Source organism: Panthera leo, chromosome A3 (assembly GCF_018350215.1).
Source record: "Panthera leo isolate Ple1 chromosome A3, P.leo_Ple1_pat1.1, whole genome shotgun sequence".
Lineage (NCBI taxonomy): Eukaryota > Metazoa > Chordata > Mammalia > Carnivora > Felidae > Panthera > Panthera leo.
Genome location: NC_056681.1, coordinates 44,758,605 through 44,775,146, shown reverse-complemented (window position 1 = coordinate 44,775,146; position 16,542 = coordinate 44,758,605). Strand labels below are relative to the sequence as shown.

The window sequence follows — 16,542 nt, the reverse complement described above, 5'->3', positions numbered from 1 at the left end:
GTACTCTAGGCCACCAATTCACAAACTCTGCCCCATATACATGATTTCCAACAAGCTTTGTGGTGCTTTATATTTAATTATGAATAGCTAAAAGTCACTGAGCATTTGAAGAGAGACTCTAACCCAAAAGACAGAGATCAAAACAATCAAACAAAAATAGAACTGGATGAACAGAAAAACACTAAACCAGATCATCTTATAATATCCACAGAGAGGTAAGAAGATACTGCATCCACAGAACGAAAGAACAAATTGTTATAAAAATTACATCCCGAGACAAAAAAAATTCTGGGAAATTGCAAATATGTTATTATAAATAAAAAATCAATAATTGAAGTAATGCCCCCAAGTGTAAGAAATATAGACAGAAAGTAAGGATCAAAGGTAAAGAAAAAGAGAGAGAGAGAGAGAGAGAGAGAGTCAGCTCAATCTAATAGGTCCAATATCCAAATAATAGGAATTCAAGAAAGTGAAAAAGAAAATGGAGAGGAAGAAATGGTCATTTTAAAAATATAAGAAATGTCTTCAGAATTTAAAAATATGAATTTCCAGAGTGAAAGAGACCATGGAGTCTCTTCCAATTGATTTAAAAAAACCCACAGCAAGGTACATCACTGACAATTCCAAACAGTATGGATAAAGATACAATTCTAAAAGTTTCTAAAAAGATCTGGGAAATGTAAGGAAGGTGTATTAGTTCACTTTCGCTAATTAGCGAACCACTCAAACTTAGTGACTTAAAAATAATTTGTGGGTTGGTTGGGTAATTGTTCAGGTCTGAACTGGATGCATGGCCTTAGACCGCCTCACTCACATGTCTGAGACTTCCTGGAATGGTGATCTCTTGTCTTCCAGAAAACCAGTCTGTATTTGTTCACAAGGGTGATGAGAGGACTCTCAGCAGCAAGACAGGGCTAGCCCAATGCACTTTTCAAACATTTACTTGCCTCGTGTTTTTGACCAAGGTAGGTCATATGGCTGGGCCCTTGGTCAAAGTGGAAAGAGATTATCCAATGTTATAGATAAAGTGAAATACGATTCTTTGGGGGCCATTATGTCAACTATATAAGATACACACAAGGTATATGTTGATAGAAGCAAGGATTAGAAATCAAATGGTATCAGACTTCTCAACGGCATCTCTGAAAGCCAGAAGTCAAATGAAGGAAAATGATTTCTAACCTGCAAAATTCTAAGAGACCATTTCTAACATAGAATTCTCTATCCAGCCAAACTATCAAGCACCAGTAAGGATAGAAAAGTCAGAAGAATATGTAAGGCCTCAAATATTTCACCTTTAATTCTTCCTAATGGTGTGCTTCAAGAAGACAAAGAGGTAAGTGAAAAAACTAAGCAAAAAAAGGTGGCGGGCACACAGGCTATAGGAAATAGGATATTTAACTCTGTAGAATGGTAAGGAGAATTCCCAGGATGACATTTCACCTCAAATATTTCACCTTCAATTCTTCTGATCCTTTCCCTCGGCAATCAGCTGGCAAGGCCAAGGGAGCCCACTCTCTTCCATTTTGAACAATTCACTCCTTGGTCACCAAAAACACATGTATCTTCCACGTTTTTCAAAATTGATGAGTAAAATGGCCCTCTGATGAATGCATCCTCAGGGAAGAAAATGTCTTTAAAAGAATGTTGTCTGTCCTTTCAGATAATAAAAAAGCTCATGAACTTCCTACATCATGTGCAGTGTGACTAATTAATTCTCCAGACTACATGATGATGTCTGTGTGCACACACACACACACACACACACACAAACACACACGTCTGTGAGCAGCTGGCCCAGACAGAAAGAAACCTTTCCAGTTTTTGTTCACTCTCACACAGTAAGAGGTAAAAGAAGACAACACCCAACAAAACGAGCAAAACCCACCTCATTTCCAGGCTTTCCCCATACCCTTCAGGTCTCCTCTCTTTCCTACAGAAGCAAGAACATAACATAAAAACTTGAGGTAAATCCTTATTTCCCAATACCTGTATTTTAAACCTGTGATAATGCAGGTGGTTTTAAGTGAGGTTATCCACCCTCCTTTTTTTAAGTAAGCCTCACAGCCATTTTCTTCTCCTTTCTCCAGTCTTATAACAGCAGCACACCTACACTTGTGTAACTGTATTGGCTGCACAAATGCCATTACCCCACGTATGTCTGAAACTGATACTTCTCAATCAAAGTGCAACAGATAATCTGCAGATTCTGCCAAAACGCAGGCTCTGATTCAGCAGGTCTGGGAGGGGCTCAAGATTCACACCAAGGAGATGCAACTCTTGGCCCGGGGACTGTATTTTGTAGCCGAATGTCCAACTATCTGTGTAATGAGATTTTGCAGTTTGCCAGGTATCATGCTGGTAAAAAACCAACCTTTCCAATGTCCTAGCAAGTTCACATATATATTTACTTTTGATTGGTTAAAGAGTCTTTGTCACTTTATTGCTTTTGGCAGGTTTTCATCTTTCTGTTCAGGGTAGATGCATGTCTACTGACCGCAAAGGTGAAAGCAAGTGAGGAAGATAAAATTAACTCAGAGCGCAATCTGATAAATGAGTCCATTTTCTCATAATCTGTAAAACTGGCAAGACATTAGAATTGTGGCCAGCAGAGATAAAGAAGATCACATCAACACCTTTTTCTTTTGGGTAAAGCATCATGCTTTTCAGCGCAATCCTGTTAAATAATTATTCATGCTTCTATAAATATATCTAAATATACAAGGGAATATAATAAACACAATAAAAAGTGGAAAAGCTGTTGAAACAATTGCTGACCAGAGTTACACTTCTACTTAAGTAATAATTTCTTTCTGGGAAGGTTTACAGCAGACTCCATGGTTGCAGAGATGGTTCCTCTCAGGATCTCACTCAGACCATGACTGGGGAGCGGACAAAACTTGTCCTTGCAACCTCCCTTCCTCCCCTTCTCCCTTCTTGGCAAAAGTCCCTACTGGCTATGGGCCCTGTCGATACTCTTGGCCTGTAGGGAACACTGAGAAAATCCTGCCAATTCATACACAGACACACACACACACACACACACACACACACGGCCACCACCACCACGCTCATCAGCAAAGACAAAGTTACAGGATGGCATTCACTCTAGTTTTAATCCTCCCACACTGGGCATCCCACCCCAGTATATTTGCTTAAACCTTCAATACCTGTTACTACCTTTCTTCTATTTCATAAGAAACTTGCCAGTGGGTAATAACAGAAGCAGATAAGTATGAATAAACAGTAGTGGAAAAATTTCGAAGAAGTTGCTTATCTAATGATAATAGCAACTAATATTTAATATGCTCGTGGGGTGCTGGACACTGTTCTGACTTTGCACGGATAAATTCCTGCAGGCCCAGTGGCACTCTTGTGAGCCAAAATGCGCGGCCAGTGAGAAGTATGTGTTTGACAGTGTGTATATGTGGTTTTTAATGGATGTAAGTGGTGGATGCTTTTTAAATTTTATATACACATATAGTCATTTTTAGCTTTCTAACTTATTCTCAGTTAATATGCTAGGACTGCACTGTCCAACAGGGTAGCCACTAGCCACGTGTAGCTTTTGAACATTTGTGAAATGAACTGTGAACTGTGGAATGAGTGCAAAAGACACACAAGATTTTGAAGACAGTGTAAAAATAAAACACATCTTTAATATTGAAGTTAATTGTTGAGGTATGATACTTGGGATATCATGAGCTAAAATATATCACAAATCTGTTACTTAAATAAATTAGGAGTATGGTAATATATTACTATTAATTTTACCTATTTCTTTTTCCTTTTTTTTATGTGGCTACTAGAAAATTTAACATTACCTATGTGGTTTGCTTCATATTTCTATAGGATGATGCCATACTAGAAGTACCCTGTTCCATGGTCTTCTGCCGGCCGAAGAAGATCGAGAACCTACACTTGGTTAGGTGTTAGTGGCTGTAGACAAGGTCTTCATTCTCCTGGGTGTGTTTGTATCTTCAGACCTGTGTCTTGACCTAAACTGGTGTTTATCAGGCCCAACTTCACAGTACACTCACCTTGGAAGTTTTAGTGAGAATGGCTGTCTGGGCCCCATCTGCAGAGACTCATGGTCTGGGAAGCCAGGGCATTAAGAGTTTTAAAGGCCTGCAGGTGATTTGAAGAAGCAGCCAAAGCTGGGAACCTGATCCAAATAGGACCAGTGGACCCTGAGTCCCGGTGACAGACGGGGTGGGAGGACAGCATTTGCACTGGGGCCTCATTCACACTCTGAGTCTCTGGTAGGAAGTAGGGAAGGAGCTGAGGAAAGGACATGCCCAGTCAGAGCCTGCCTGTTGGCAAAGAGCCTTGTAAATGGCCCTCACTGAAACCTACTGGAGAGAAGCCCCGCCTTCCAGAGCCGTGGTGGGGGCAGTGGGAGGAAAGGAGAGGAACAGAGCTAAATGAGAGGAATTGCCTTCACTTGTGGGAGGTGAAGCTTCCCAGGGAGCTGATTACAGAGGTATAGGCCCTCCTCATCTCTATTGCACACCCCTGAGGAAAACCGTAGCCCTGAGTAGAGTCTGGCTCAGGCTCGACCACCCTGGGCTGTGGGCTCTGGACTCCTTCCCCTCCAGACTGGCGAGAGAGAGGGGGGGGGCTGTGTTTGGTCAAGGGAAATTCTCAGATTCATTTCTGTAATGCAATTATAAAGGTCTGTTATGTGGAGTGTTTCAGAATTCGGGCATATTCCACTGTGGAAGAGTTTCTTACAATCCAGACAAGAAGTGGCCCCCATTCCCTGCTCAACTGCCTCACTTCTATCAAACCTGATTTTCCTGCTGGGTTGGGGGTTTGAGGGCAGACCTCGGGTACCGCTCCATTAAATCTCTAACAGATCTTTCTGAATCATTTTAAAACTTCCTGTGTCCATCTTCCTGGAAAAGCTGGTGTTTGTGTGGGAAAAGTTTGGGCCATCAGCCACCCATCCTTTGAGACAAATAGATCTTTTTCAAATAAATCCTGTTCTCTGACACAACTACCAGATATTGGCCTCCTCCCTCCCACCACCTCTTCCATTTTTCCTTCTTGTCTGCTTATGAATCTGCAATGTTATATAAATTTTTCACATCTCCAACTTGATTTGGGTTAACTAAATAACCAATAACACTTTTGGTTTGAAATTCACCATCACAAACATGGTCTGAAAAATGATTTTTGGGAGTTTACTATCAGATATGGCCAGGTGATTAAAATAACCATGGCCCATGTACTGTGCCATTTCTCTCTGACTTTTGAGGGGTAACCAGGCAGTGCTGTTAACAACCAGGATGCTCTCATTTCTAGTCTCTTTAAGAAGATGAAGGTAAGAGATGCCCAATGGAGGCAAAGCCACATTTATGAATGAACGCATTCATGGTTAGGGTTCCTGCCTTTTGTTTTCTTATACATCTAAAGTTGTAACTTCCACATGATACTGAACTACTTTATTAAGTTTCTATTTCTATTCTGTGTCCCTGAGGGGGGAATATTTGGCAGTGCCTACATTAAAAAAAAAAAAAAAAGAAATCTTTTCCTCTGGCCGGCATTCAACTTTTATAACATAATTTTAGATTTGGAAATATATTATCTTCTCCCTCCACCCATCATGTATATTTTTACTCTCCCCTTATTCCTTCCAAACTTCGCCAAAATCTGTTTCCTGGCAATTTGAGAAGTGAGAATGTCTGCGTGGGGGGAAAAAAGTCAAGACACATGTTATGTTATAATTTTAGCAGGGAAACATTGCCCAATGACAAAACCAGGGGCTGTCTTGTGATGTTTTCTTCTGCTCACACGGAAATTTTCCTGTTTTGATCTCTCTCTCATCTCACTGAAGGCTGCCTCCCATTCAGACGTTAGGGCTTGCTTTAAATCACTGTGTACTGACTTCTAAGGACAAGGAAGACGATGACCTGAATTTGGAGGGTGAGGAGGAGGGCTATATGGATTGAACTGGCCCCATGTTTAGTTCATTGTGAATATAAAAAGCAGGCAGCTCATCTAGCTGTAGTTCTGATCCTTAAGTATCCATCTTACTGATGGGTTAGAAAGTTCATTCAGTCAACAAGGACTGGTCAGGGACTTGCTATCTGCCAGGCACAGCTCCAAGCACCAGGAATATGGACGCAAAAAAGAGTGCCTGCCCTGTTGGTTTTGAAAGAGTGTTCAACTTTCGGACAGGGCACTTCAGAGGTAGAATGGTGGGAGGTGTCTTCAGGGCCCTTCTGATTAACAGTGATTTTTCTCTATGTCCAACAAAGTCGTGTTCTGTCCTAGATAACACTGGAAATCCTTTCAGATTGGAACACTATCTTTTCCTTCTACTCCTGGATTTTTGCCTCTTATGTGTATATGGTCTTCTGAAAAAATGCAAACTTTGTCATTTCCTCTCCATGGATTATCTAACCACAAACACTGGTGTGCATTTCAGATTTGCATAACGTGGTGTGGTGCATAATTGTACTCTGCTCCTTGAATAAAAAAAGGACAACTCGGTATTTCAAAACTCTTCACACATGATTATCATACAGTATTACAATGTATTATGTGCAAAATTCCATTTAAAAAATCATTTACAAAAGGAAGTACAACACAGTATGTGATGAGGGTTCTAGATGGACAGCAAAAGCTAAAAAAAGGTACAAGGTACAAAGCCAACCAAATTAGATGACTACGCATCTCTACACAGTACAATCACATGTTCTGGTAACTACCTGTGTCACATGGATACAAGACCCTCATACTTTGTGCACCCCCAAAACAGGTTTCATAAAACATGAAGTTAACTTCACCATACATTCTTATAACACAGAAGGGCTTTTTGGTGGCATTGCAAACTCTTTTCCAAACAGCATCTTATTTAACTCAACGAAAGTCACATTACACATACATGGTTTCTGCCCGCAAATAATTTGATGCTCTTAGTTTTGATTTATGTGGAAAGGGGGTAGTATTATCCTTATTTTTTTTCTCCTCATGGGGGTTTCCAAAATTATTTCCAAAAGCAAATAACATTGGATATATTTTTGCCTAATGTCACTGCGTATTTACAGTATTTTCAGCGTAAGTGGATCCTTCCATTCCCTTTTACCACTTCCTTCAAGGAGTCTGAACCAGCAGACTACATTCCTTAGTCCTTTGTCAGAGTCTGTTTTTCTCTCTCGACCTCTCTCTACATTCATTTCTCTCCTGATCCTCAGCATCACTTGGTTAAAACACAAAAGAGCACAATACCACTAAGCATGAACAAGGTAACAACAGTACATCAGATTTCCAAGGCATTCTGTGGCCAGTGTCAATAATGCATCGCTTTAAGAACTCCAGCAGTCTTTCCCCACAAAAGTTGCCGAAACATCCAGTTATAGAAGAGAGACATTTTAAAAGTGAGATACTCTCAAATCCAGCAAGAGATTTCTTTTTGAAAATATTAAACGTTAAAATCACATGCATAATTATAGAATATTTTAAAGTTACAAAAATATTTTAAAAACCAATCCTGACAGTTTACCTGCAACTGCTATAAAAATTTCTATGAAATATATAAAAACACAAAGGCTCTTTGAAAGAAAGAAACAAAGGGAGAGAGAGAGAAAGGGAGAAAGAGAGAACAAAAGAGAGAAAAGGAAAGGATGGAGCCATCCACAGAACGGAGAAGCACCTGACGCACTGCATCGGACAGTCTTGTCAAATACCTGCTGTCGAATTCAAGAGAAGAGCTTATACCCTAAATGTTTATTCAGGACATATACGTACATGTGAGCCAACCTAGAACCTGGCTGGGGGTAGGTAGCAAACAAACAGTCTCAGGACACCTAAACTATCAAATGAAATTCTCCCATCTCTGAAGGAGAATCCTACCGTTTCATGAACCTCAGCTACCTTGCTTGGGCAATGTGGCTGAAGATGCCTTTGCCCAAGTCAGCCTGTGGATGGCTTAGTCACTGAACCAAGGGGTCCCCAAGGAGGTGACTGCTTTTCAAGCACAAGCACGTGGAAGCCAGAAGGCAAGGTTCCTAAACCCCCCTTTGGATGCACCACTGGGAAGTCTCACGTCTTCTATGAGGTGGTAAGATCTTCTTCCCCATTCTGGAAAATGACACCATAAGGATCATTCTTGATGCGCTTGTAGACAAAGTGGAAGATGTGGGGTTGTGGCCGGCTGTGCAGCTCAGCCTTGATTTTTTGAGGGTAAGTGTCCTCTGCCAGCTGCTGCCATGTTTCGTCAACAAAGAGGAAGAGGCTGTACTCCTCAGGGTCCCCCACCTTAAACTTCTCAGCACAGAGCTGGCACACATCCTCGGTGGTAACGTAAGGTCTCACGAGGAGGGTCTTTCCCGTGCAGCCACTGTTGACCTCCTGGAATGCAACTCGGAGGTAATTCTGCAGGTGGGAAAGAGAGATGATGGAGACAAATCAGAAGAGGAAACGAGACAGAGCAATAAGCAAGCACAGTAATACTAAGGAGAGGTCTAACCTGTGAGCCGTTCCAGGCACTGACCCATCAGGATGGTGCTGTCAGGACCTGAGGCCTCAAGTGTGAGGAGAGAGGCTGATCTGAATTTGGACAGTGGAGAGAACAACTATATGGACCGATGCACCATAAGCACAAGAAGCAGGAGGTCCAGTCAGCCCTGCTCTGATCTTTCAGTGTCCCTCATGAAGTCTGGTTAAGGAATCCCCGCTGGGTTTATTCCCAGCTTAAAGAGTAAACCAAACAGCAGAAGAGGCTGCACCAGGAGTTGGCAGGAAGAGACATTTAAAATATTTAGACACAAGAGCAGGTACTGTACTCACTTTGGACTACTTTAAAAAAAATTTTTTTAAGGATTTTTTTTAAGCTTATTTAATTTTGAGAGAGAGAGAGAGAGAGAGAGAGCGAGAGCGCATGAGCGGGACAGGGGCAGAGAGAGAGGAGACAGAGAATCCCAAGCAGGCTCCTCCGCACCTGCACTGTCAGTGCAGAGCCTGATGCAGGGCTTGAGCTCACGAACCTCGAAATCATGAGCCAAAATCAAGAGTCAAACGCTTAACTGACTGAGCCACCCAAGTGCCCCTGGACTACTTTTAATGAAGCCTAAGCAAAGGCAAGAATGTTACAAGGGACCACAAGATACTGCTGATGTTTAACCATTTTGCACGTCCCCAAGTGACAGTTAATTTCATGTGGTTCAACCTGATCCGGGGTTCCCAGCGGCTCCGAGAACAATGTGGAAAGGGTCAGCAGGAGGAGAATGTTCATTCTGGCACAAGGCCTTGAGGATGGCTCTGGTTAAGTGCAGGGTGCGGTTTCAGGGAAATAGAAGGGCATGCTTGCAGGCTTGGGTCTGCGAATGGCGCCAGGCACATGCCATCGTGAAGTACAGTAAACCCGTGACCTCACACAAAGCCCAGACAGGCTGTAGAGACTCCCGTGCTCATATTAGGCTCTTTGGGATCTTTCTTCAATTTTCCACTTCAGCAGGAATGAGGTTACCAGATAAAACAGAGCATGCCCAGATGGAAAACAAATGTTTCCCTTTTCTAAATCTGGCACCCCTGCTCAGGAGCAAAGGGAAGTGGGCTCTCGGCCCAGGGCCCCACATGGCTACCTTGAGGGCTTACTGGGCTGATGGAAGGAAAGGCCCTTGGGAAGGACAGGAGCTCTGCATGTGGAAGATAAGTCTTGAATGTGAATACCTGAGACAACACACATGTTCCATTTTACCAACCCTCTCCTCTCCCATCCCACTGCCAACACTTGGCTCACACTCTTGGTATGCATTAACCCATGACTCCTGAAGAGAACATTTTTTTTTGAAGTTTATTTATTTTTGAGAGACACAGAGACTGTGCAAGTGGGGGAGGGGCAGAGAGAGAGGAGAGAAAGAGAATCCCAAGCAGGCCCTGCAGTCAGCACAGAGACTGATGTGGGGCTCAAATTCACAACCCCAGGATCATGACCTGAGCTGAAACCAAGAGTTGGAGGCTTAACTGACTGAGGACCCACGTGCCCCTGATGAGAACTATGTAAGGAAGTCAACACCATGCCCACTGGACCAGTGAAGAAACTGAAGCACAGAAATGCTAAGTAACTTGCCTAAGGCCACACAGCTTGTGAGTGGGAGAGCCAGTGTTCTAGCACTTTCACCACTGTGGTGTGCCATCTCTCCAATGTGAGGAGACCATCGTATGTGTCTGTGACCCCTGATTTAGGAGTTCCAAGTGGAGCTTTGCTTCTGAGCTTTCACTTTTACCACCAAGCCAAGCACTGACAATTCCTCTCTTGGATTGTATTCTAAGAAGGTGTGTTTCTCCAAGATAAGAGAGGCCAGTGGGGAAGGGTTCTGCAGAATCTGGGGGTCTCCGGGTTAGAAGCTTCAGATGGAGGGAGGAGCTGGTGGCAGGCAGGGAGATGGAAACATGAGCTTTTCTCATTTCCTCTGTTCTCCTCTTCAGAGGCTGTAGGACTGACCTTTGGAAACCTCTCAGCACCCAGCCAATATCACAGTATCCAAGAGCCTGCGTATGCTAAATCACTTAACACTGGATAGTTCTTCAACAACCCAAAGGAGTCGGGGAGGGGGACATAGTAGGCATTCTTGTTTTTTTTAGATTTGTGCACTTGGGAACCTATTTCTGAGAATATTGCTATCTTGAAGAAAAACTTGCTGATCTTGCCTTTCCACAATGGGCTGACTTTGAACCAGACATACCTCCGAGTATTTTCAGAGCATCGAAAAGACAAAAAGGCAGGAAAGGTGAATCTGGACACAGAGACTAATCTACCCTGCTTGGAAATTCACCATGTGACACACAGAAACAAAACACAGGTTTTAGAATCCGGTTTGAAACTTTGAAAATACTACTCAAAGACGGTTGCAGACTTATTCATGTCATGGACTGTGAGCAAATCAAGAGGTGTTGTATTGGGTAAAGATGTCTACAGCCTTAAGCTGCCTTTCCTCCCCGAGAAACCAGCAATTTGGGAACCCCACACTTCCGGACACCCGCTCATGGCCACAGAAAACTCTGGATGGGGATCTGGGCAGGATTGGATTCAGATGCTGACTCTGAAACTCTGGCCCCGACCGGCTGCCAATGAGGCTGTGGTGTCTTCTGTTTTGAGGTGGTGGGGAGAGAAAAAGAAAGGAGAGTGGGGAAGACATCACTGCACCTCTCCCTCTTCTCAGGGACACCAGGTCAACCGTAGTGCCTAACACCGCTACTCCCAGTAGGCCAGTCTCCAGATGAAATACAGTACCCACTGCCTGTGCCAAGAGGCACAGGTCCTGTCTGCTCAGGTGCTCCACATCCATGCTGAATATTCTGGGAAATTCTCCACTTTATCTGACTTTGTTTTCTAAAGGGAAGCAAAGCTTGGGCCAAACCCATATATAATTATTATCATATATATATATAATTATAATTGTATATATATATATAATAATTATATATTATATATGTAATTTTTTTTAATTCAAAGAAAACAGAGAAGCGAAACAACAAGGTCAGAGGGTGGTTTAAATTATCCGTTTTCCACTGGATGACCTGACAAAGGGGGGAACCTCAGGCACCCCAAGCTGTGTGGGCAGTGTGAGCCAGCGCTGCCTCCCTGGAGGGCAAAGCAGCACATGGCCCCAAGTCGCCACGGCCAGCCACATACCTGAAAGTCATCCACCGAGGGGACGGACCGGTTGGCGGTTCTCCGTTTGTGCCACTGCCTCAGGGTGTCCCTGGTCTCTGAGCTGAGCAGTCTTGCGGCTTGTTCTTCTTGGAAATTCTTGATCAGAGAAAGTGCCCCATAGGCGCTTGTCAAGTAATAACCTCCTGGAAAGGGGCAGAAAGAATGAGTTCTCCAGGGGTTTATACTCTAGTGATAACAGGTGGGGACAATGGAATCAGAGGTCATGCTTCCTATTTTCTCCATAGGCATTTCCTTGTGGGACCAGAAGCTCGCGTCCAAGAACACGTCCTTCCTACCTTTCTCCGACCATTTATGCATTCATCCTATGGATGCACTGAGTGACCCCGGCCTGTGCCGGCGCTAGGGGGCGCCGTCGGGCCAGGCTGACAGCGCCCGGTTTCATTGATGGAATTTCCATTCTAACGGGTGAAACGTATAAAATCTCTAAATTATTTCAGTGCAATTGTGAAACTGCTTTGCTGGGAAAGGTCAGGGCACTGAGTCCTGATGGAGGCAGGGAGACATATGAGGGTTAGTGGGGTCGACCACTCCCAGCCAGAATCATTTACTTCACGACCAGGGGTCCATACATCTCTTGGCAATATTTACTTTTAGGCTTTTCTTTTAGGAATTAGTATTTTCTAAATTTTGAGTAAACTACACACTTTGAAAGAACTGCACAGTCTACACATATGTTCACGATAACACGGATTCTTCACAGTAACTTTTTCTTTCCTCATTCCCCTTTTTACTTTTACTCGGGGACTAATGTAACACGACACTTAGGAAGAAATAACTCACAAGGAAAAGCAAGTGATGTCTCTTTAATGGTGCATTTACGAATGATTTCTTACATTTGAGGATTGTTAAAAGACTTGCAACACCGTGAGATGCCTAGAAGTGGGTTCATAGCTTTGTCCTAAACTAGAATTAGGTGCTTTTGGTGGAACTTGTAAGCTCCTTGCTAGCAGACCACTAGTGGGTGCCCAATATGTGTATAAAAATTCCGTAATTAGGGATGGGTAATAAGGAGGGCACTTGTGATGAGCACTGGGTGATGCATATCAATGATGAATCACTAAATCCCATACTTGAAGCTAATATCACACTGTATGTTAACTAACTGGAATTTAAATAAAAACTGGGAAGAAAAAGAAATAAAAATTCCCTAGCTGGGCATAGCATTAAAAAAAATTTTTTTTAACGTTTATTCATTATTGAGGGAGAGAGAGAGACAGAGCATAAGCAGGGGAAGGGCAGAGAGAGGGGGAGACACAGAATCTGAAGCAGGCTCCAGGCTCTGAGCTGTCAGCACAGAGCCCGACGCAGGGCTCGAATTCACAAACCGTGAGATCATGACCTGAGCCAAAGTTGGATGCCCAACCAACTGAACCACCCAGGCGCCCCTGGGCACAGCATATTTTAATCTGAGAGATAATCTTGTCAAAATATTGAATTTCTACTGTGAGCCCAAGGAAGTATATAGCGGGGGCTAGATTTGTAAGAAATGGTATCTGAGTCCCTGCTTTATAGAAGTTTATGAATTTATTAAAGAAAACAGGTATTGGCAGGTTTATTCATGCAGGACTAGAAGTTAGTTGTGGTCAAATGAGTTTTGTTCATGGTCCAAAGTCAGGGTGTCTGAAGAACTCTCTCTCTGGTCAACAAGTGACAACATTCGAAATGGCAGCTGGTCCACCATCTGAGAAAGGAGCACAGTCCCCTGCAAACTGCATTGGACATGTAACTTACAAAGAAACACACCTTTGTGGTTTTCAGGTCACTGACTGAGATATGGGGGGTTATGTTTCACTGTAGCATCACCTAGCCCCCTCTGGGTAATACAGGTTCTATGCACACAACAGGATTTTTGCTTAGGGCCCCACCACCTGAGTTTAAATTCCCTATGGAATCTCCCACATGTTGGTACAGAGTTCTGAGTAGCTGATTTTTACTAAACATTTTCCCCATGAACAAATGAGCACATGGCTGCGTGTGAAACTCGGTGGTACAGAATTCAAATGCCGCACAGAGGATTTCAACAGCAATCAGCAGGGACTTAAGCATTCGAGAAAGGCTGTGTGGAGGTGTCAGTACTGGAGCTGGGACTTGGAGGCACAGTTTTAGGCAAATTTGGGAGGGAGGGGTTTTCCTTTGGATGTCATATTTTAGACTCCGCAGCTCTGAAATGTTCAGGGCGCTGAGGAGAAAAGTCAAAATGCTGGAAGCACCAAGTTGACCACACTTTGAAACATGTGGATGCAATTAGAGAAAGGGTTACATTTCAGCAAAACTATAACTTTGCCACAAGAGCTGTGCACTCAAGAGGGATTCTATGACGCCTTTTCTGTAAATGAAACTACCTGCTTAAACAGCAGAAAAGAGTTGTGGGATGCTGCCCCCAAAACCAAAGAGGGCTTTGGGCAGGCCACAGAGGGCTGGATTGGTAAGGTATGTCTTCCCCTCAGTCTGCAAAGCTTCAGCTCCCTGATGTGTAGGCCTGGTCTGTACCCACAGCCGACCCGACTGGGCCAGCCTGCTTTCCCAAGGAAAGAAGCCAACAAGCCCGAGACAGCTAACCAGAGGCAGGCTCTAGTTTAAATACAAGCTCACCAGTTGCCCTATACTTTATCTGGATCCTTGGCTTTCTCTGACGTATGATTCCTGGAGGTGAGGATAGCCACCTGCCCATCTGTCACCAACACGGTGCCCAGGGCAGTGCCTTGCTCTGGGGAAACACTGGGAAAGGTGGCAGGAAGTGGCTGTCTCAATCCCCAGGCCACACGATGTAAGCATATGTTTGTCCTAAGTATACATTGTCAGCAACAGAATGGTAATTTTCTGAGAGGGACTGACATGCCCTTTCCCTAAAAGCCCCAAGAGTCTGACATAGTCATTTCTAGAATTAAGCAGGATCAGAGCTCAAAACAACTAAAACTAGAAGAAAGCTCAGATATCTATGAAATTATAATGATAATGCAGAGAAGAAAAGAAAGCAGGGCATGGAGACTAATGTGTGCTCCTGTTGGTCCTCGGACAAAACCACACACTTTCCCCTCTCCCGTTAAATCCAAGGGCAGAGCAAATGAGGAAAGTTTCAGGCGGGATCTTGGTGGCTCATCATGGGATGTCTGGTTGCAGGGTAGTGAATATTAGTGTGTGGGGGGGTGTGGGGCGGGGTAAATGAGGGAGAGGTTGAAAGGGATGAAAGGAGGGGCGCCTGGGTGGCTCAGTCGGTTAAGCGTCCAACTTCGGCTCAGGTCACGATCTTGCGGTCCGTGAGTTCGAGCCCCACGTCGGGCTCTGGGCTGACTGCTCAGAGCCTGGAGCCTGTTTCAGATTCTGTGTCTCCGTCTCTCTCTGACCCTCCCCCGTTCATGCTCTGTCTCTCTCTGTCTCAAAAATAAATAAACGTTAAAAAAAAAATTTTTTGAAAGGGATGAAAGGGGCTCATTCATACCTCTCTGGGGTGCGGGGACAGGATGAAAAGATATCCATCACTAATCCTGAATCAGCACTATCCCTCGAGGGGTGGGAAAGTGTACCCCGAGGTATGAGGTACACCTTGGCTTTCTTTTCAGGGAGGACAGACACTCTGCAAATGCCAGTATGACACATTCCCTGCAGAATCCTATCAGCACGTGGACCTTCCTACTGAAGGCCAGACTAAAACTCAGTGGAGAATAGACTTAAAAAAATTCTGTGCAACAATTCACTACTCAGGGTCTATCTGGACTCTCACTGGGACACATGGAAATGGATTAATGGGATTCACAATGCACAGGCCCTGATTTATTCTCCTTTAAAAAAACAAACTCACATAAGAGTCCCAGTTATTTCTGCCCTTCAAGGCTGGGCACCACAATGACAAACATCCCAATTATTTCCAGGATAAAATACCTAACTGATGTGTAAGGAGAAGGAATTTCTGCGAAGACATGTTGGGGTCGGGCAGTCGCAAGAAAGAGACTGAACTGACAAGGTAAGTTGAAAGCAAACTGCCCAGTTTTACTCCACTGCATTTTATGCTAACAATGTGCCAATATAATTTGTTTTAGAGAAAATAAAATCAATGCTGTTTTCATCTTGAGAACAAAATTTTTTAAAAAGATGAAAAACAAAAGGCCAGCCTTCATCCGCCTTACTGATAGAACAGCAGGATATTTTTCTGGTGGTGAAAATATTCCCTGACAAAAGTTTATACCTTCCTTCTTCCTCAAGGAAACCACTTCTTTTTAAAAATGGCATCTTTTCCCATTGAATGATTTTTTTTTTTAATTGCAATTAACCAATCTCGGCAAAGTATAATTATGGCCGGGTTACATTTTTAGTGGTTTTCTGACTTTTCCATATTTTCTACAATGAATATGCATTACTTTTCTAATCAGGAAAAAGTTAGCACATTCTTTTAAATCAACAAAGAAATTAAAACTATACTTAACCCTTAAGAATGCAAAAAAGCTCTCACGTGACTGCCAAGTGTGTATGGGGTTTTATCTTGGGGTGATAAAAAATGTTTGGGGCTAAATAGTGGTGGTAGATGGCACAAGACTGTGAAGGTACTGAATGCTGATGAACCATTCATAAAACAGCTAATCTGTGGCACCTGGGTGGCTCAATCGGTTAAGAATCCAACTTTGGCTCAGGTCATGATCTCGCGGTTCGTGGGTTCAAGCCCCAAGGCAGGCACTGTGTTGACACCTTGGAGCCTGGAGCCTGGATCCTGCTTGGGACTCTGTGTCTCCCTCTCTCTCTGCCCCTCCCCTGCTCACACTCTGTCTGTCTGTCTCTCTCTCTCGCGCGCGCTCAAAAAAAAAAAAAAAAAAAAAAAACATTAAAAAATTTTAAAACAGCTAATCTAATGTTATGTGAATTTC

General features: G+C 43.4%; 1 protein-coding gene across 7 annotated transcripts in view; it reads right to left on the bottom strand.

The window, feature by feature from the left end:
* Nucleotides 1-6,528: 6,528 nt before the first annotated feature.
* The window catches only part of RIN2 (Ras and Rab interactor 2), a 223,719-nt gene continuing 213,705 nt past the window's right edge, over nt 6,529-16,542 (bottom strand). For all 7 annotated transcript variants that reach the window (XM_042931729.1, XM_042931728.1, XM_042931730.1 and 4 more), the window contains 2 exons: nt 11,645-11,808; nt 6,529-8,382 (listed from right to left, as the gene is read on the bottom strand). In XM_042931729.1, coding sequence (XP_042787663.1) covers nt 8,059-8,382; nt 11,645-11,808 — 488 coding nt within the window. In that variant the 3' untranslated portion in view covers nt 6,529-8,058. The remainder of the gene's footprint in view (nt 8,383-11,644; nt 11,809-16,542) is intronic.